This window comes from Ictalurus punctatus, chromosome 3, assembly GCF_001660625.3.
Source record: "Ictalurus punctatus breed USDA103 chromosome 3, Coco_2.0, whole genome shotgun sequence".
NCBI lineage: Eukaryota > Metazoa > Chordata > Actinopteri > Siluriformes > Ictaluridae > Ictalurus > Ictalurus punctatus.
The window spans coordinates 1,057,715-1,079,374 of NC_030418.2; the positions used below are offsets into that span (position 1 = coordinate 1,057,715).

At 43.8% G+C, this 21,660-nt stretch overlaps 3 protein-coding genes across 6 annotated transcripts; 1 reads left to right on the forward strand and 2 right to left on the reverse strand.

Moving 5' to 3' along the window:
* Window positions 1–351: 351 nt before the first annotated feature.
* golga5 (golgin A5) lies at window positions 352–8,290 on the reverse strand. 3 transcript variants are annotated; one of them, XM_017463336.3, is made up of 13 exons: window positions 8,206–8,290; window positions 6,855–7,481; window positions 6,443–6,652; window positions 5,571–5,790; window positions 5,296–5,419; window positions 4,887–5,090; window positions 4,411–4,581; window positions 3,239–3,367; window positions 2,343–2,441; window positions 1,947–2,169; window positions 1,630–1,735; window positions 994–1,057; window positions 352–902 (listed from the first exon to the last, which is right to left on the reverse strand). In XM_017463336.3, the coding sequence occupies exons 2-13, from the start codon at window positions 7,471–7,473 to the stop codon at window positions 819–821; spliced, it is 2,253 nt and encodes a 750-aa protein (XP_017318825.1). In that variant the 5' UTR covers window positions 7,474–7,481; window positions 8,206–8,290; the 3' UTR covers window positions 352–818. The 3 variants fall into 3 exon arrangements, with proteins under 3 accessions (XP_017318825.1, XP_017318824.1, XP_017318823.1); XM_017463335.3 differs by having other exon boundaries at window positions 8,104–8,260; XM_017463334.3 differs by having other exon boundaries at window positions 8,095–8,252.
* Window positions 8,291–8,630: 340 nt separating this feature from the next.
* Window positions 8,631–18,312, reverse strand: rtf1 (RTF1 homolog, Paf1/RNA polymerase II complex component). 2 transcript variants are annotated; one of them, XM_053679331.1, is made up of 18 exons: window positions 18,139–18,312; window positions 15,734–15,844; window positions 15,431–15,581; window positions 15,077–15,281; window positions 14,484–14,604; window positions 14,220–14,331; window positions 13,952–14,093; window positions 13,651–13,828; window positions 13,392–13,474; window positions 13,166–13,253; window positions 12,473–12,580; window positions 12,240–12,317; window positions 11,986–12,107; window positions 11,831–11,888; window positions 11,652–11,729; window positions 10,771–10,869; window positions 10,433–10,550; window positions 8,631–9,702 (listed from the first exon to the last, which is right to left on the reverse strand). In XM_053679331.1, the coding sequence occupies exons 1-18, from the start codon at window positions 18,220–18,222 to the stop codon at window positions 9,596–9,598; spliced, it is 2,043 nt and encodes a 680-aa protein (XP_053535306.1). In that variant the 5' UTR covers window positions 18,223–18,312; the 3' UTR covers window positions 8,631–9,595. The 2 variants fall into 2 exon arrangements, with proteins under 2 accessions (XP_053535306.1, XP_053535307.1); XM_053679332.1 differs by having other exon boundaries at window positions 10,433–10,547; window positions 18,139–18,310.
* A 703-nt stretch (window positions 18,313–19,015) lies between these two features.
* On the forward strand, window positions 19,016–21,283 carry ndufaf1 (NADH:ubiquinone oxidoreductase complex assembly factor 1). The gene is made up of 4 exons (XM_017463344.3): window positions 19,016–19,832; window positions 20,228–20,413; window positions 20,604–20,678; window positions 20,971–21,283. The coding sequence occupies exons 1-4, from the start codon at window positions 19,332–19,334 to the stop codon at window positions 21,109–21,111; spliced, it is 903 nt and encodes a 300-aa protein (XP_017318833.1). The 5' UTR covers window positions 19,016–19,331; the 3' UTR covers window positions 21,112–21,283.
* The last annotated feature ends 377 nt before the right edge of the window (window positions 21,284–21,660 follow it).

Genomic DNA, 21,660 nt, shown 5'->3' on the forward strand with positions numbered 1-21,660 from the left:
ATAACTCAACAAAAACTGGATAAACTATAGAAATCATTATTATGCCACTTTTTAGTTCATAAATCTAGAAGGCCAAGGATTTACATATTCCGTTTGCTCAGTATGGCGTGGGGATTTATTTTCTGTTTGATCAACAGGGGAAGAAAACCCTTCCGACTGCACTGTCTAAAACCAAATCACAAGCTCACTGTGGCAAGAGTGAATAACTAACTCATGACCCGGACACATAACCTGTAAAATCACAGTATACAAATACAAAAGCATAACAAATATAATTACTATCCTTAAATTAAAAAGCTCTCTATTGTCCTAACTAATTGGCTAAGTTTGATGAAACAGGTCTCTGATTGGTCCATTTTTTAAAATGTTTATTAATATATTTTTTTCAATTCAATCATATTTTATTGTTCTGATTTATACAGGTAAAAGGAAATGGATAGCTTTGTCTTTTTTTTTTAGTGTTTTAATGTCTATTAAAAGAAATCAAAGTGAAGAATTACAGTCATGTTGTACCAAAAGAAGCCATGAGTAAAAACCCGAATGCGCATTTCCCATGAGGAAAAATTAAATAGAACCGTCTTTAAATATCTCACCCGACTCTACTTCCAAGCACTCCAGATGATTCGTTTCAAAATTAAAGAAACAAAAAGATGGCGAAATGGAGGACGAAAACTAAGAGGAAATGAAGGAATGAGAAAGAACAAACAAGATGAAACAGAATGAAGGTTTTCTGTCGTCCAGCTCCTGACAGATCATATAGCTTCATTTCTATACATGTAGAGCATCTGATAAAGATCTCATATACATAATAAAGTCTTCTATCTGCCATCGGGATGAGACTGTGGGTGCATCTCAGGTGTGTATGTCAGCAGGACGATCATCACCCAGAGGTGCAGCAGTGCCTATAAAACACACAGAGAGACGTTACCGTCACGCTGACCCTTCAAACGTACAAAGACGCAGCAGGAGCGTCTGCTTTACAGCTTTACTCACCATGTAAACGATTACAAAGACTCTGGCCACGGGGTAGCGTCTGAGAAAGATCCCTAAACGGATGCTGCAGAAAAGAATCACAAAACGTGATCGACACATCTCGATTCATACTATTTGATTCACAAAAGTTGATTTGTGCAAGTTAGGTCACGCAGTTTGGTTCACATGAGTCAGTTAACGCAAACTGATTCACGCAAACTGAAAGTTGAGAGTTGATTTACACAAGTTGGGTTACACGCAAATTTTTACATATAAATGAAGTCAAAATTTTATTCACAACTTGATTCAGGTTCTTAATTAACTTGATTGACAACTTCATTCACAGAAATCATTTCACACAATATGATTCACACTAACTGATTCACTCTAACTGATTCACACTAACTGATTCACTCTAACTGATTCACTCTAACTGATTCACACTAACTGATTCACACTAACTGATTCACACTAACTGATTCACACTAACTGATTCACACTAACTGATTCACACTAACTGATTCACGCATGTCGATTCACGTGAAGATGTACTCGTACAAAGTCGATTCATGCGAGCTGGATCACGCAGACTTGTTTATGTCAGTTGATTCGTGCAACTTGAGCGTCTGTTCACACCTGGAATACGTGTGCTCTTACCTGAAGCGATCTATGGTGCTGGCTGCTTTGCGCACTTTCCCGTACACGCCCGTCTCGGAGCCGTCCTGATCGCTGAACAGCACCGGTGTGTTTCTCTGCCTCGCACCTTCACACAGCACAACGGCATTAAACAAATCAATCGGCGTCATGAATAGCACCGTTATATCCTATAGTTCTGTACCTGGATAAAACCGCACTGAGAAATCACAGACTTTTCACATCTACTAAACTGTTTTAGTCTGTTAGATGATGGGCAAGTTCTGTTTTGCTCGGTCAGAACTGAACGATCATCTAATTCATCCCGTACGCTTGCTGACCTGCTCCTTCCACGGCTGCCATGTTGATGTGTGAGCCGCCGCTCTGGCCTCCCTGCACGCTCTTCAGCTGCTGCTCGAGCCGCTCCAGCTGGAAGACGAGCGAATTCTTCTCGGTGCCCAGAGCCTCCAACATGGTCTGTTTCTGGATCAGGGTCTCAGTGAGCTGATGCAGACGGCCTTCGAGCTCCACCTGGCTGCTGCTGCTCAGAGCCTTATTGGTCAGCTGCAGAGAGAGAGAGAGAGAGAGAGAGAGAGAGAGAGAGAGAGAGAGAGAGAGAGAGAGGACAATGTGAAGGACCATTATAAAGACAGTGTAGATAATGTACATGATGTAAGAGTGTGCGCGTGTGTGTGAGAGAGAGAGAGAGAGAGAGAGAGAGAGAGACGCATACCCACCTGGTTCCTGAGTTTCTGGATCTCGTCCTCTCTGTCTTTGATGCGACTCTGCAGGGTGCTTTTAGTGCGATGGTGTTCCTCCTCCACATAATGCAGCTCCTGTCACACACACACACACACACACACACACACCTTAACACAATTTATATATCGGTTAGTTCTACCCGCAAATCTGATTGGTCGAAACACATTCTGCTGTTTATCCGATAATGTCACGTTTCGTTTACCTTATCTCCATCATTCTGCTCTTCATGGGTTGCTAAGCAACAATGCTCACATGACAGTTTTTTTCTCAAGTGCTAACCATACGTGAACAAATATTCATTTTACTATTATTACAACAGCAGCTTGATCTGCAGCTGTGAGCACAGAGTCACGTTACGAGTAATGATCTGCAGCAGATGTTTACATCCCAGATCTATTCTAGACTCTTGTGTGGTATTATTTTTATACGTTTTATTATTCTTATCGCGGGAAAACCAATTCATCAGTGTGCTGGAGAAATCTGTGTTGCATATATTATTCACTACATAATGTTGCTGCATAGCAACTACTTTTTTAGCGTAGAAGAAATATCTGCTATTAAATATTTTACATCAGATATTTCAAAGAACGTTTTTTTTTTGTTGTTTAAAAAAAAAAAACCCTTTTCTTTGTAATTTGTAAAGTGTGTTATAAAAGCAGACACACTATAGGTTGTGCGTCAACGTGAATAACATTATGACTGTGTAGTCTTGATGTTTTTCATGATGACACACCCTCTCTCGTGTTCCACTGCCTAATAGGGGAAAAACTGATTTAACAACATGACTGGAGACAAAACTCAGAACAGGTGTTGTTCAGGGTCCAATTCTCTCTCTCTCTCTCTCACTCACACACACACACACACAGCGTACCTGTTTGCAGCGCTCCAGTTCGGCCTCCACCTCTTGTTTCTGTCGACTCTGTTGTGAGTTTTGCTCTTGTAGCTCCAGCTGCTGCTCTCTCCAGCTCTCGGCCTCTGCCAAAGCCTGGTTCTCCTGCTCCTGTGTACGACAAAAAAAAAAAAAACCCGAAATAAAACACATGACTTTGATGATAAAATGGATGTGTGACAAGCGTGTGAACACACACCTCATGTAACCTGTTCATGTGTGTATGAAACAGAATCGCTTTATCATTTTTCTGCTTTATTTCTACATATTTATAGAGAACAACAGCGTAACACAAAAGTCTAAATACCTGTGTGTTAAAACTAGATCCTGTATAACAGCTGCCTCATGTTCTAATACATTATAATAACCTTTCATTTAGCAGCTTTTTTTTTTTTTTTTTTAAAGTAGAATTGGCTGTTGTTTATCCAGCTAACACTAGCAGAGATTTGAAACATCTAAAATGATTTATTTAGCTACTTTAATTCTAATCCTTTAATGTCAACATCACCATCTATTTATTTTCAGTATCTTATTTCAGGAAGCTATTACCTAACTAGCTCTTTATACTCCCTTGTTGCAAAACTATCCTTTTTTTTTTTTTTTTTTTTTTTTAATTAGCAAACGAATGCTAGTAATGCTAGTTTCCCCAATTTTGTTTACAGGAATAAAACATCCTCATAGGGGGCTGTTTAGGCTAACTTTAATATGAATGTTTGACCGTTTCTGAGCAGAAACATCACTGGTAATCAGCACTAAAAGGGAGTTAGCTGACTAACGCTAATGCTAACGCTAACGCTAGCTAGCAAGATGCTGCCTCACTGACTGCTTGTGTTAGCTAGCTAAATGTAACCATGGTAACACCTGTTCACTCTTTAAGCAGAAAATATAAATGATGAAGTGTTAAAACTGCTGAGGATTTTTAAACAAGTGAAGGTGACACAGCCAGCTAATTCATGCTAACTAACCAGGTTTCTGTCAAGTTTCTTAACATCAGCTGGCTAAGTTTCATTTTAAGTGCAATTTCTGGCGATTTATAAGCACATTTATAACAATAAAAATAATGTTCATGAATGCGTTTCTTCTCCTGAAAAAACGTAGAAATGCACAGATGGTCATGTAACGTGTCTGTGTTAATGTCCTAGCACTTTATGAACCTGTATTTCTGAACGCAGGCTCTGTATCTGAGCCTGGAGTTTCTGGATCTCCTCCTTCTGGAGCTCCTTCTCGTGCCGTAACTCCTCCAGCTCCACTTCGGCTGTTCCTCCAGCGTCCAGCGCCTCCAAAGCCGAGCCCTCCTTCAGACTGCTGATCAGCTTCTCTTTGGACTGGGAAATTAACGAAAGAGCAGAGAAGGTCAGGTTTCCGTCTCCACATATTAAACAAACTTTGAAAAGTACGCAAATAATAATAATAATAATAATTAAAAAAAACGAGCTGTTTCCTTTCAACCAAAGTTCTGTGAAATGTGCTAAAGAGGGCGATGAGGTGGTTTGATGGAGTGGATACCCCAAAGATCATGATTATTTTCTTTCCCGTGTTGGAAAGTTACAAGAATTATCACTATAATTCACTATAACCCCAAAATCCCATGTGACGCTGGCTTTCTCCAACAGATTTGTAGACGTGAGACCTGGAGGATGCGTGAGGCTTTGTTTTTGTAGTCGTGCAGCTCCTGCTTGGCGTAATCGGCTGCAGCTCGGGCGGTTTTGGCCTGCTGCTGGAGCTCCTCGGCTCTCTGTTTCTCCTCGGCCACTCTGCGCTCAGCGCCCGTCAACGACTCGGCCAGCGTCTGTCGCTCCGCCTCAGTCCTCGCTAGCCGCGACGCAAACTCGCTCTAATACAAACACAACAAACCGGGGTTGATTTGTCAAGACGTCAACAGCTCAGCTTTGTGGAGACGTCTTCCGGAGCCCATTTACTTTTAAAAATATTATTTTAAGTCTCTTATCAATGAGCTACTTGTCCACCGTGTATTTGATGAAACCAGGATTATTAAAATACGATGATAACATGTCATGTGCATGAAGCGTGTCACTGACCTGCATCTGTCTGTAGCTGTCCTGCTCTCTGTTCAGAGCCGCCTCGGCCTCTCGGAGTCGCTCCTGCAGTGTCTGTAGAGCCTGAGAGTGCAGACTGCTCCCATCACTGTGGTCCTGCAGGATCCTGTCATCACAAACAGCACAGCAGCATCCTCATTCACAAGCACAAAGGCCATACAGATACAGATGAGGGACAATCTAAAGACATTTCTAGAAAACATATCAATAAGTAGAGCACGGGGGTGAGTAGTGATTCTCTCTGGCTGTGAGAATACCTGGTCCTCTCGCTCTGAGCCTCCTCCAGCGCCGAGCTTCTGGTCTTCAGTAACTGATCTGCCTCGTCTAGTCGCACCCTGAGCACGGCCAGCTGAGAGTCCTTGGCTGTCAGAGCCTGTGTGAGGTCATCAACCTGTGCCCTCAGCTCCCTGACCGCGCGGTCCGAGCGACTCTGCTCTGTGTTCCACTTCTCTGCACGAGATCGGGCCTGGTTCAGCTCTGTAGACACACAAGGAAAGGGTTCAGTTGAAACATACTAAACGCACAAATCTCATTCTCAGGGAAAAGGAATCAGACCACATAACAAATATACATTTCTAACCGTGTTCCAATAAACATTTAGTTTACTAGCAGCTCACTCAGTTGAAGCTTCGGATTTAATTGATTTTTTCCCCTCACACAATATTAATTAGCTCCTCAGAAGGAGAAATTAAATCGTGATCAATGATCTGATTTATGAAAGATATTACTTATATTTTGCATCTAGAGATTCATTTCAGTATGATTTATTCACAAACAGGTCCGTTTTAATCTAAAAATAGTGTTCAGGTTTGAAAAGCCACGCCTCCTTCGTTAGGATACAGAGGCCACGCCTTCCTCACTGGGACAGAGAGACGCCATGCCTCCTTTACTTACACAGAGGCCACACCTCCTTTACTTATACAGAGACAGAGGCCACACCTCCTTTACTTATACAGAGAGAGGTCACACCTCTTTCACTAGGACAGATACAGAGGCCACACCTCCTTCACACGGACAGACACAGAGGCCACACCTGTCAGTTGTAACTATTCTGTTTTTTGTATTGTATTATTATATGTCCTGTATTAATGTGGCTATAAATTATATAAATAAGTGTGAGTCCTCGCACCCCCCTGCATGTCCTTGGATCTCTGGACGAGCGACGCCATCTCCTGGTTGAGCGAGGACACTTCGCTGCGCAAGAGCTGGTTCTCCAGACGCAGACCAGACATCACCTGACTGAGCTGCTCCTCCTGAGCCGAGCTCGACCCCACGGCGGCCTGAACGTCTGGTACCGCTGCTGCTGCCAGGCCTGAATCTGAGCTCTCCGGGGTGTCACCTAGAGAGAGAGAGAGAGAGAGAGAGAGGGAGAGAGAGAGGGAGAGAGAGAGAGAGGGAGAGAGGGAGGGAGAGAGAGAGAATAATAAAGGGGAAGAGGTTGTGAGTATAGCATAGTAAAGCCAGCGCAAAATATAGTGACAACGAATTATTAGGAACAAACTATGAAATAAAAGAAAAATATAAGTTTACTAAATTAGTACCTTGGCTTCCGTCTCGAGCAGCATCGTTCTCGGTTTTGGTGCTGTGTGTGCTCGCGGCGAGGGAGCCGAGGCTGGAGGTTCGGGACAGAGAACGTGTAGGAGGAGGAGTAGCCGGGGCAGACGGGACCGTCGCCTGCCCCTGAGCCGATCCTTCAGCCACACCGGTCGTCTGGACCACCGTGTCTCTCCTCACCTCCTTCCTGTCGCTCTGTGGCGGATCCGAGCTGTTCAGGAAGTCGAACAGCAGATCATCGTCCACTTCGGATCGTTTGCGCCTCACGAAGTTGGACGAGGCTTTGAGAGCACCGCTACTGCTGCTGCTAACAGCTGAACCCAGAGGAGTTGTGCTGGACACGTTAGCTGTGCCTGCTAACACGGTGGCTTTAGATTTCTTAATGTTCACGGCGGCAGCAGAGAGGAAACCGTGCGTCTCGTGGCCCGTGTAGCTGTGACGGGACTCGTACGAGGCGCTGTACGGAGTTAAATCCGGCTCCGGTGGGTCGAGTGGTGCAGAGGAGGAACTGTGGCTCGAGTGTTTCGTCAGAGCGCTGGCAGCCCCCTGGTCCACTTTGTTCAGGAAATTCTCAGCCCGGCCGGCTAAATCAACAATCCATGACATCTTGGGATCTGAAAACAAATTCACATTTTATTAGTTCCAAAAAAAAAATATCCATAAATAAATAAATAGGCACCCTTTATAAAAACAAGCACAAAAACCACAGCATGCAATGAGTGATAATTTAATCCTAAAACATAACGGAATACACCATCACTTAATGGGTGCCAACACTTTTACACTTGCATATACAAGATTAATTAAAAGGCGCAAACCGGCAACTTTTTATTTCTAATTTGCCTTTGACAGCAGCATACACTTTACACAAGTAACGCTGACATTTTAAACTAATGCACAAGCATTCAAATGAACTTAGCGAACAAGACAGTATAGAGTCAGCTAGCAACGCCTAGCTTCTATCACTTTTTCCCCCATCCGTATTCCGAAAAACCACGCCCATTGCGGTTATTGGCTCGCATTCCATGCGGACGCGCACCCCATCGACACAACAAAACTAGCCAATCACAGGGAGGATCAGAGACAGCGCTAGCCAATCCTGAACGTGGGGGCGGGATTTACCCGAATACGCTTGGGGAAAAATACACCAAGCTTAGCACCGATGCTCGCATGTAAAAAAACATAAATAAATAAACATATATAAAAGATTATTTTCAGCAACGTCACCGGCTACACCTTCTCTGTATTAAAGTGCAGAACGAAAAACCTCCCCCAGCATCTTCTGGGGAGTAAATAATTAACGTCCACTCGCTGTTAAAACTATTTTCTTTCCCGTACTGTCATCATAATCGCGTCCTGCTTGACGTGGACCAGGAACTGAAAAGGCCCCAAAACAGAGCGCCCTCGGATGTGCCTGAGGAAAAAAAACAGAGGAAAGGAGAACAAACAGGCTCGTCTTAGTGATGCCTGAGTTAAATAATAATAATAATAATAATAATAATAATAATAATATATATTTATTAAAATGCACTGTTGAATAATGAAAAAGAAAAATAACTAAATCATTCTTAGCTGGGGCAAACGATCAGATTAAATTTATTGAAAATGTATAAAAAATAATAATTAGCAGAATTCCCCATATGAAAAAAATCCACACAGTCAATAATAGTAATCCATCACTAGAAAACCAGTTTTTATTTACGTGTTGTTATTACAACAGGTAAAAGAAGAAGAGAAAAAAAAACCCACACGTCCACAATTGGTACGAAACAGTGCTTCTTTATTGTTTCCGCACTCATCCCAAATGGCCAAATCTTATTTACAAAGCATGCCACATGAATACGAAAACTGACCAGAAGACATCATCAATAACCAATAATAGTCACATATCAATCAGCTCTGAATGGAACGAAGATCGCCGAAATACAATGGAGAAAAAAAAAACATCTAAAAAGGACAAAAATAACGTCCATTGAGAAAATATATTTCATACAAATGAACAGATTTTGTCCATTATAGGAGTGACGTCATGATTGGGCTCTTATTTTTGTTCTCAATAAGACACCAGGACTGAAACCTAATCCAAAAAAAAAAAATAAAAAAAAAAAAAAAAGGTTGTCCACTGTCACTCACTCACTCACTCACTCACTAAAAAGCTTCAGGAGGAAGAAAAACAGTTCATAAAAATCCCCCCAAGTATTAATGTTTTACATTTAAATAGCATTGTCAGGATTTGGATGAATATTGACAAAAAAAAAAAAAAAAAAGAGTAAGAAAGTAGACATAGAACGTCATGTACTCGTGTATAAATTAACCAGTGGACGATTTCTCCTATAAAGTACGGCTATGAGGAAAAAGAACACAAAGCGAAACAAAAAGCCGCCACATTTCACGGGATTTTCGTATTTAGTTTTATTTTCAGAAGACTTGCGCGCACAAACTGCACAAGTAGTTTGTAGTCTCGCATCGGATGGATGTCTCGCACTACAGTCATGCACACTCGCTCATTCTCTCTCTCTCTCACACACACACACACACACAGTTACAAAGGTTTACATGTGTACAAGCTCACATTCATTCTCAACTCTCTCGGACACAAACACACACAGGGGACAAGGAGTGAGTGAGAGGGAGAGGGAGAGAGAGACACAGAGAGGACAGCTTCGGGCTCCCTGGTGTAGTTCACGAACACATGCAGGGGTTTAATGGAAGCTGGAAGACGGGAGCGTCAGATGAGGCCTCGTCTCTTTTTGTAGTCCTCCAGGTTGAGGGAGCGGCGAGGGGCTCCGTCCTTCACCGGCAGGGAGTTGGAGCTCACTGACAGGGACTTTGTCTCTGCAATACACACACACACACACACACACACACACACACACACACTGAGGACATATCTGGAAAAAGAATCGAATCTAGTAATAATCAGTAGAGCAGAAAAACTGAAAACATGACTGGTGTTATTGCATCATAAACTCTAAGAACCAATCGGATCAATATCCTAACCAGGAAAGAATCTTTTACCGATCGGACCTGCGAGTGCCGGTTAGGAGTAATGGAGTTAAAACGTTTTCTACATAACGGTTTTACCAAAAAAAATAAAAATTGCATATAAAAGCATGGAACGTTTCCACACGTGCTATGTTGTCACTGCTCATCTGCTCAAACTGTTTGAATGCGTGTGAGAAAACAGTGTTTTAACCAATTTCTGATCATCAATTACCATTCAAATAATTCAAGAGTGTGACATCTGAAATTATCGACAGATTTAAGGTCTTGGGGTTCCCCCCCTTACCCAGTCAAAATTTTCAACCTCGTTTCTCTTTCGTCCAAAAACCAGGAAGTGCCGCCATTTCAAAAATAAATAAAATAAATAAAATAAATAAATAATTTCCGGTGGCTGTTATTTCTGTGCATCCCTAAACTGATGCTAACGATATACACTTGTCTAGTGTTAGATAAATACATAGCTGTGTTTTATAACCTAAAACAGTCTCCATTTTATGTGATAGAAAGTGAAGGGGCAGCGTCAGCACGTCGTATCGAGACGGGGACACGGGGACACGCTCACCAGCACTGGGGACCTGCAGGTCGATTTTGACGTCGAAGTCGTGAACTTTGAACAGGTCTTCAGAGAGGTCGCTGGTGGTTTTTGTGACGTCTTTTTCCCTCTGGTTTGCCGAACCCTGCTTAACACACGACACACACGGGTCAGATAATGGAGGTGATGTTACGGGCTTGAAAACGACGCAACGTATAGCTGGGTCTAAACATCCGAATCTGCAACCAAAAACTGTTTTTATTACATTATTATTTCACCCCTCCCCATCATGTAATAAACCTGGAAGGTGCATTACATCACGAACAGATCGTGAAGGGATGCTCAGGTGGAATTCCTTCTCAACTCACCTGTTTGTTGATCTGCTGCGCGTTGTCCTGGCCGGAGCCCGAACCGTATTTCTGATTAAGATGTGCGAGAATAGCAGCGTGGACCGACGGGTCTCTGGCCTGGAAAAGAGAAGAGGAGAGAGAGAGAGAGAGAGAGAGAGAGAGAGAGAGAGAGAGAGAGAGAGAGAGAGAGAGAGAGAGAGAGAGAGAGAGAGAGAGAGAGAGAGAGAGAGAGAGAGAGAGAGAGAGAGAGAGAGAGAGAGAGAGAGAGAGAGAGAGAGAGAGAGAGAGAGAGAGAGAGAGAGAGAGAGAGAGAGAGAGAGATACACACACTGTTGAAGCGTTCACAAAAACAACAAGCTGATCATCTTGATTTGAATGCCAGGATTCTGATTGGTCAGAAAAGCATTTCAGCTACAAATCACAGGTTCATATTAACGCCTTGTCGTTTCTATAGTAACGGCTCATTCGCGGGGGCTCCACGTTATCACGTGTAATCTTTGATATAGTGAAGATGTTGTTCATTTTACATTTACGGAAGGAGTCTGCTGCTTATAGCTGCTATCAACGTAAGTGAGAACAGGAACTAACCGGTTTCGCGGACATTCCGCGACAGTAGCTATAAATGGATAAAAAGTATGCCTGGTGGTTCTTTAACAAATGAGACATTGTAGTCATGGTCAGGTTGCTGTTGTAAAAGAGGATGTTCTGCTACACGTTATAACAAATGAACAGTAACTCTGCTTCATGGCAGCACCCTGTGGTTGATCATTTTCCTATAACGGCACAACACTGTGTTTTATTCCTCACATATTGTATTACAGGCTATCAGGACCTGGGCTCGTTCGTTAAAAGGATCGTGTGTCAGATATGAAAGGACAAAAAGAAAACTCGAGGCGTACGTTGGACACCATGGTGGGTTTGCACTGCCGTCGGGTGAAAGGGTCCATCTGCTGGTTTTTGGAGTTCTGACCTTCAGCCTGGGAAAAGAGAACAAGACTGTGACGCACGCTTCCGGAAATTCCCGTGACAGGACGGCCAGCGCTCGGTATGAAAGTGTGGATCTGAAACCTGTACGTACCACTAACGCTTTCTCAGACTCCACGATGTTCCAGCTGCGGTTCCTCTGGTTGATGTAACTGAGAAACGTGAAAAATGATGTTACCGAAACGCACCCAGACTCTCAGCTTGGGACATACACGTGTGTGTGTGTGTGTGTGTGTGTGTGTGTCTTACCTGATCGCGGAAATGTTTTTAGTTCTCTGTCTGTCTAATGCTTCGGCTCTCTCCTCCAGCTCGTTCAACTGATCTTGCAACATCTTCACCTTATCTCCGTCGCCGCTCTCCTCCGCCATCGCCTAACACACACACACGCGCACACACACACACACACACACACACACAGGGTTTATACTACCAAATTGGAAGCGTTTTACACTCTCGGTACACGTTAAACGTGATCCAAACTATTCGTCTTTGCTGCGCGTCACCTTTTCTTTGAGGAGTTGCGTTTTCTTCATGGCGTAGTTCGGCGGCGCCTTCCGGAATCTGTCCTTCTCTTTCACTATCTGTTAACGACGCACAAAAATTTACAATCAGAAAAAGTACAGAAACACTTTAAAGTAAACCGCTAATTTATTGATTTATTTTTAAAGTGAATGAATACACGAATAAAATGCGTTCACAAAGAAAAAACAACAACAAGGATAAAGCCGTGACTCACGTCCTCGATGTCTTTGTCGTTGAATTTGTAGTTGACGGCTTCTTTGATGGACTGCTCTTTTTTAGTGATCTCGTCCAGGGTAGGAATCTGCATTCCTCCACCGTGCATCTGAAACGATTTACGGAGATTCACAGGGATTTATCTATAAAATTTGCAGGGTCACACCTTCCACTATACCGCTCAGTCACATCCACCGAGTTCTCCAGACATCTGCTCCAGAGGTCATGAGACGGTTATGAAGAGGTACTGATTTTGAGGTTTTAGCCTTGAACATGGGGACAGCAATGCTGTGTGTGACCATTTACGGCCAAGAAGAAACGCCTTCGGTTCAAGGAGACCTCGCGAGCAACCAGCCATGTTTAATTACCACCACCACCACCACTACTACTACTCCTCCTCCTCCTCCTCCTCCTACTACTACTTCTACTACTACTACTCCTCCTCCTAATTCTACTACTCCTCCTACTCCTACTCCTCATTCTACTCCTACTACTCCTCCTCCTGAGATTACGCAACAGAAATACAGACAGCCAATCAGATTTCCCGGTTAAGAGTCGGAATCCTGTGGCCTGACACTGTGACTACAACAACTCAAACAGGACAAAAACTAAACCAGACATATAAAAAAATGTTATTAATAATTTTAAAAAAAGAGGCATTTATACAGTATGTAAGTTCGAGTAAATCGCTCACCGCTTCTCTCCACTTCATGAACTCGCTCTCTGTAAATTCCTGATTGGACACAAACTCCAGCCGGAACACTCGGGTGTCGTTGCCGTGTCTTCAGAAAAGGATACACATGCGCGCACACACACACATATATATACATGCCCAGCTCTTATGACGGCAGACGTTTGCCGATATTATTAAGGAGTAAATGAATTACTCATCGAGACGTGTGCGACTGACTGCAGCTTACCGTAACTGCAGCCCCTTGTTTGTTCGAGTCGAGCCGAGCTGGTAGACTTTCGCCGTTTCCACCACATCTACGATCTCGGCCACCTGGTAACGAGCATCGAGAGAACGCAAACACATTTTCTATGAAGCGGACGATTTAGAAAGTCGATGAATTACGGGATACGCAAGACGACTCCGCGTCCAAATCTAAAATCTCGTTAGAAAAAGAATTAGCGAGTTTTAATCCGACTCTTTAACCCGAAACAGGAAGTAGCTCGTACCCTGTAGACGGGTTTACTGCTGCTGTTGCCGATGCCGATGCGTACGAAGCAGCCGGTGACCGTTTTAGCGAAGAAGGGCATGTGACACCAGCGCTCCAGTTTGTGCCGTGACAGACGGATGCGGTTCAGTTCCTCCGGCAATGACACCGGCTGAGACTTAGGGGGCGTCGCCTCTTTCCTGAGGAGGGGGGGGGGGGGGGGGAGAAAAGGAGCCAATCACAGGTCATATAGAGTATAAATTACCAATATACACAGTCTTAACGCAGGAACTTTTGACCCAATCATCAGAGACCACACTCACTCCTCTTCTTCGTCAGAGGACGACAACCTCGAGCTGCGGTCGCTCTTTACCGAGGACTTATCGTCGTCTTCCTCCTCCTCCTCCTCGTCGTCGGAGTACACGTCGCTGGCCTTCAGCGGCTGTCGTTTGGTCAGGAGCTCGGCTGTGAGGTTACATTTTAAAGAACGCTAACGGTGAAAAACCTACACATGTATATCCAAACAGACGGCTGGACACACCGTCGCGAACATTCCGCAGAAGACAAATCGATACGAGACTGATAACAAACCCGTTCTGTTCTTCTTCTTCTCTCGCTCGGCTTTCAGCTCCTCCATGGCCTGCGACTTCTTGTCCAGCTTCTCGTCTCTCTTCGACCTCCTCTCTTTATTATGGGACATCACCTAAAAGCAGTCCGGCAGACGGGCAGAGTATTCCATTATCGTACATCTCTAGACTTTTATTTTTAACTAAAAAAAAAAAACCTCTTCGAAATAAATAAATAAAAGTGAGATCGCTGGATTTCCGCGAGGAGCCGAGACGCCGGTCCACTCACCACCTGAGTGTCTGTAACCTGAGACAGCTTTTTCTTCTCCTGCTCTTCCTCTTGCTTCTTCTTCTTCTTCTCCTCCTTGACCTTCTTCTTTTCCGTCTTTAGTTTCTGCTTGATTTCGAACCTGGGTGGAGCGCAGGACAGAGGTTCGCGGTGACAAATCATATCGGGATATAAGACACGCCCGACATTTACAACCGAGGGTCACGTCCGAATCTGCGCATTAGTGTAATGACTAGCGTGATAAAACTGTAGTACGGTGATATGGTACACATTCCAAAACAAGCCTTAAGTTTTGTTTTTTTAAATAATTAGGTTTATTTATTTATTTTTTAAAATCAATCCTCAAAAACAAACTCTCACAACCGGTTCGCTACGGAGCCGAATGACGGAAGGTTATGTAGGCGGCCATCTTAGACATTTTTCCCCCCGTCCACATTTGGTACGCCTCCTAAGCTCCGCCTTCGAGATAATCCTTGCTGCAGAACCAAAAGTCCAAGGGGTGGAGGTAGAGCTGATCCAAATCCTCCTATAAATAAGCGTTTGTGCATGTGCGTGCATGTGCGTGCGCGCGCGTGTGTTTGTTTTCTGTTCACCTGCGTTTGAGCACCTCTCTCTTCTCAATACGGTTGAAAAGCTCCTGCTCTCTCTCCTTCTCAGTCATCTGCTCCAGCCGCGCCCGGTCCTCTTCGTCCCCCATCAGGTCGTCTCCGTATCCGTCCCGGAACACTTCGTCCTCCGAGGACGAGTCCGAATCCGAGCTGGACGAGGAGCTGTTGCTCTCCGAGTCGGACACCTCGCCTGCGTGATTGTCAGCGATAACTTAGACGTCATGTTAACAATTCCGCTTACATAAACGGCATTAAAAACAATACGGTACGGAATTAACATTCAGAGACGCTACGAATGCTCCGATGTTTTCAGAATATTTATTTTATCCCCTCCCTTACCTTCCTCAGGGGCGGAGCTCTCGGCTGAGCTGTCTCCATCCGAGCTCCCTGACGAAGCGGCCTTGTTCACCTTCTTCTTCGTGGGGTTCTTCTTTTCTGCCCCTTTTCCAGGCTTCACCTTTTTCTTGGCTTTGGTGCCTCCAACAGTCCACTACACACACACACACACACACACACACACATTTTAAATCGCACACAAACACAACGTCAACTCGAGAACCCGACCAGATCCTGCCGAGAAACCAAAATCAGCGACAAGACCGCCTCGAGGTGGATTAGAAGAACGAGGACACTGCAAAGTACCTCATCGTCGCTGTCAGACGTCTCGGAGTCTGTAGACGCGGCAGGTTTGCTGACGGGTTCCTCGGGTTCTTCCGAGTCCACACGCTTCCTCTTGGCCAAGCTCAGCAGCTCCTGGAAAGAGACGGAGAGAGATCGGACGCACAAAATTGAACGGCATGTCAGGTGCTTCAAGTCACGTTCTAATTCTAACATTCTTTTTATTTATTTATCATGATCTCTCAGGAAAGTGTAGTGTGGCGTTATTGATCGCGGTATCGATATTACATCTTAATAATCCGGCCCTAGTTCCTACATCGCCGTCCGAATGGCAAAAACTGACACGAGTCGCCGGTGCCTCAGCAAGAACGTCTCCCATTGGCTGACGCGGGTAAACAGCCTCAGCCGAGCTCCATCGTGATATTAACGCTCTTCTCACGACTCCAAATAACTCCCGTCGAGCTCCCCGAATCACTCGGGCTTCGGGTTTTTAACCGATCCCTGCTCGTACGTCTCGGTTTACACCTCGTCGTTCTCTCAAGTCCCAACACCGAGCTCGGTCCCTCTTTCTCTCCTACAAAACACCGACACACCGAAATCCACGGTTTTGCATGCCGTGTTTGCATTTCCCTGAATCTCAGAACGTGCGAACCGTGCCAGCAGGCCCGAGGCACGTACGTTTCTTCGACGCCAGCATCTACCCAGAAGTCACAGATCGCTAGCGGGAATTTCGCGGCTTGGGGGGGAAGATGGACGAATTTAAAAACGGCTCCCGGGACCTCCTTAAACTTTCAGGAGAGCAGGAACACATTTCCTCAAAAAACAAAAAAACATCTGCAGCAACCCACGAAGAACTCCTAGGACTCGTCTAATCAAATTTCACGCGACTTTCAACTCCGTAATTAGGTCCGTGTTGCTTTGTTTGACGTCAGAACTGTGCAGGAAGAACAAAACGTATGAAAAGCAACACGCCAATGTGCCGTCATCACAAGCGAGAAAGATAAACCGCTTCTCATCAAAACCGATTCAGCGAATCTGAATCGACTCGACTGCAAGGAGTGAATCAAACGCGGCGTGCATTTTGTGGGAAAGGGAAAACAAGCACTGGATGAGGCACGACATGTTTTTAACTATACTTATTTGTATAAAGTGTTATCTTAAGCGATTCGCTTACTGGTTTGTTCAATTATGTGCGGCATGAAACCGAATCAAATCAAACGAATCAATCAAAAATGAAACCAGAGGAGCAACTGTAAAAGCACCCCAAATCCCACTTGTGGGTAACCTATGACATGTAATGCTGCGAGAAACAAATGGCACAACGCATGTCGGATTTGTTTTGTAAAATTTGTGCACTGTGGTATTAATTTGTATGGCGCGAACCCTGAGCTGAATGATCGGGGCGAACATGTGTGATGTGTTTATAGTCAGGATGATAATCCTCCCCTGACGAGACGGATATATCTCAGTGGCTGAGCTCCTCAATCATCATCATCATCATCATCATCCACCACCTTCAGGATAAAATGAGCTCAGACAACACAGGGATTTGGTCTAGCTTTAGTTCTCCCCCCTTCATGTCTCAGTTTCACTGTAGAAATAAGCAAAGAGCTCACACAGCTAAACAATAAACGACAAGGTGGCGTTTAGAAGGGATTTATCTCCAGGTCGAACATGGAAAATGAATCATTAGTGGAAATCTCTTAGGGGCTCGATGGGGTGTGTTTACTCTTGAAGTCTCAAAACAACTTCAGCACTTGAACTGGAAACTAAAACCACACACACCTTTCCCCATCTCCTAAAGCTCACGATGCGTCTCAAACAAATTCCTCAAGAACCTAGAGTCGTGGCGAATCACTCTGATTGTTTACAAACGTACAGGACTGGCTAACGCGCTAACTAGCACGGATTCTAGCTAGCACCCGATATCTTCAAGTGAATTTTATGCTTTTAAATACATACATTGTGCTTTACTGTAAAATAACACAGATATGTGGTACAAAATGGAGCATTTATATTGCTCTTATCTAGCAGCTTATAATAGTGTTTGCCCGGCCTACAGGCTCTTTAAGCAACTCGCTAGCTAGCGCGCTATTCCGCTGCGCTATATGTAAATATTTTTCCCACTTGTTTTCACACAAAACCCGCCCACTTTATTACGATTGGCTGACAGTTTCCCGCGTTTCTGAACTACAATTGGCTTAAACTACACGATTCGCGCAATGATACGTCCAATCACCGGGCAGCTTGTACCGTGACGTACGAGAACATCGAAGAACACTAGGAACATTACGGGTAGGTTTAAAAAAAAAAATAGCGCAGTTACTACTAGCATGGACGTCCGTGCTAATGTTACCCAAGCGAACCCTAAAAACCAGTACACATTTTTTTGTTTTAAGCACAAGAAGAAATATCTCTTATCTCTTTACCTGATCCAAATTGTCATCGCTCGCGCTGTCTTCCGAGTCGGAATCAATGACGACCCGACCTTTCCGTTTCTTTACGTTCACCATGGTTAGCTTCGGAGGCTAAGCTACCCGCGGCGGATGCGCTCGTGCTTATTGGACACGAACACAAACGGCGGCGCTAGAGAGGTGCACTGCGCATGCGCACTAGCGAAAGCAGGACCGCGCATGCGCGTTACATGTTTCTATTTATTTTTTTCCCCCACTCGGGGGAGAGGGGGGGGGGGGGGGGCGCAAGTGACGTCATTTAGCCAATACGGTAAAAACATTCCATTATTTCCCACTCTGATTTGTTCAGGGTTTTATTTAATTATTAAACTAAAAATAAACGTTATATGGTAATTATTATTATTACTATTATTATTATTATTATTATTATTATTATTATTATTATTATTATAATAAACTTCAATAATACATGTTAAATAATTACATATATCATATTAAATATTATTATATTAAATTAAATTATATTAAATAATTACATATTATATATGTACAAATTACATATGTACGCATCTTACATATTTTTAACGAAATGTTTTATAGCATAAAAATAATACATATATATATATATATATATATATATATATATATATATATATATATATATATATATATATATATATATATATATACACAAAATAAGAGATTTTTCACGTTTTTCTCTGTTTGGAAACCAAGTGTTTGTTTGCAGATGTAAAATCTCCTCTCATTAAGTTCATGTATAATAATTATGTTAATGTATAATGCATAATATTGCGCAAACACTATTTTTGCTCAACCCCACCGCCCTCAACAATCTAGAGAGCTTCCGCACTTCACAGGACCGTTTTTTAACATCGCTTTGTTTCCGCACGTACCTTTGACGCGACGGACCGCGATGGCGGCTCACAGAAACGTGAATGTCAGATTGTTTCTTATAAGTCATATTTCTCTTGACGGTAAAAATAGATTTTGCTTCTAATTTTCAACAAATTGCAAATATGTAATTTGACTCTTCATAACAGTGTCACAATTTCCTCGGTGTTATTTCGTGTAAGTTGGTGATGTTTAGCTGTTTTTGCATGCATGCACGTTATTTGTCCGCTGTCATAGTATAGAATTGAGTTAGTAACTTTTTCAGAAGACATTTGAATGCTTTGAGCTCAGAGGCTATGGCCCTGTCAGGGACGGTGCTGAAAACCTCCAGCATCTTCCGGAGGCGTCTCTTTCAGCCGCACATCACTGGTCCTGTCTCTCTTCACGTCAGGACCGTGTATGAGCGGGACTACCGTAGACCAGGCCAGGCTCCGGACACACGATGGCCCTGGCAGAAGATCCGCTTCGACTTCTCAAAAGGTGTGGACGGGGTAAAGAAGCACTTCGGGCTTCTGAAGGCCGAGTTCATGGAGCGCTGGACGGGGCCCGAGGGCCGGCCCCTGGTAGTGCACATGCTGGAGCAGACGCGCGTGCTGTGGGAGTTCCGTGGCCCCGAGTCGCTCAATCAATGGGTGGTCACCTCGGACCGGGAGATCGGTGGCCGGAGTGAGGCGTACGTGAAGCTGGGGAGGAATAACTCTACCTGCATGCTGTACGGCTCTCTGTGTTCAGCTCCACCCCGGGACGGAGAGACGCGCTACAGCGGATACTGCACCATGCGCTCCAAACAGCCTCGGGTTCGTGCCTGGGACCTTCAGTCCTGATCATTCCCCAAAAGTGTAACAGGGAAGTGAACTGCTGCACATTTCCCTGAAGTAGAGTCACAGGAGGACAGGAGGAGCATCTGCTTTAAACCTAAAACACAGTTAGTGTAGTCCTGCTTGGGTTGTTTGATTGAATTCGATTTTAAAATGGAAAAATAGATGGACGATTGAATAAATAATGTGATTGCATTCAATAATAAAAATGATTATTAAAAATAAACCTGTAAGATTTAGGTACGCAGCTAGAATAACATGAACTTGCCCTGTTCCCTGTGCCTCTTAATTTAATAAACTAAAGCAGCATGATTGTGATTTTAGTCGTTATAGTGAAACTCTGGTGACGATGGTAACTGTGATTGTCTTTTCAGGCTTCATTCGACCGGAAGAAGCACTTCGATTGGTCCAGCTTCAACACTCTGTATTTGCGTATCCGTGGAGACGGCAGGCCGTGGATGGTGAACGTCTCAGCCGAGACCTACTTCTCTCACCAGAGAGACGACATGTACAGCTACTTCCTGTACACTCGAGGGGGTCCGTACTGGCAGGACGTTAAGGTGTGGGCCAGAAAAATAAAAATTACACTCCCTACAGAATTCCAGAGCGGACGTGCTAACTGGATGGACCGGACGCACTCATCTTGGATAATTGTATATTATCAAAGTCTAATAACTTATTGGTTTGTCATGTTAGGTTTCACTTCTTTTTTTTTTTTTCTTCTTTTCTTTCCTTCTCTTATTTTCACAGATCCCCTTTTCTAAATTCTTCCTCTCGAGCCGAGGGAGAGTACAAGACGACCAGCACCCCCTCTGGCTGGACAAGGTCTGATGGATTTTCTTTGACGTTACATTTACAAAAAAAAACTTCACAGCACGGATTTCAAATGCTTTTAATCTGTTGATTTGTGAAAATGTGATCTGCAGCTGCGCTACTGTCTGAAAAAATTATTCAACACCTTCTGACCAATCACAATCCAGAATTCAACAGCGCTGTGGTTTAAGGGTGTAGTTAACAGTACTGGAACGCAAGTTATATTATATCTAAAGTTAATAGCGTACAAATGTCCTCGTCACGTTCAAGTTTTCGATCTGAACGTTTTTTTTTTGGTTTTCAGGTGAACACTATCGGCTTCACGCTGGGAGATAAAGCGGACGGACCGTTTCAGTTAGAGATCGACTTCATCGCTGTGTGTAACGACCGCGCTCACACCGAGGAGTTTGCGTACGAACTGTACAAGAGGAACCCGGAGGTGTAACACACACTGCTTGACTGTGACCCTGAACTTAATGGAAAACTGTCGGGGGTGCAATTTCATGAACTTTTGATGCAACACACACACACACACACACACACACACACACACAATCAAGGACACGGAAATACAAAAACACGTGTTTAATAGCAAATAAAAGCAGAGCTTGAACATCTATGGCAACATTTTCCTCCAAAAAAAAAAAAAGTCACCGGTTGAGAGCTCACGCATAAGCGTCAGGTCTGAGAGAATAAATCACAAACGTATTATTAACTACACGACACACAGAAATGAACACTAATACATTTGAAAGCTAAAAAGGCTTTAAGTCTACTAGGAGCTGGATAGTTCTTTCACACACACCAAACAACTTTGGAAAGTCTCCAGCAGTTTGGCCCAGTGAGAGATAAGTACCAGTGGTACTTATGGGAAGTAAATAAGATGGATGTCTAACCGTAGCACTCTCCGACTCGTGCGGATTTTGAATACGCAGGGAAATATCTTGACTCCAAAACAAGCGAAGCGTAATCGAGCACACACTTCAATCTAGAA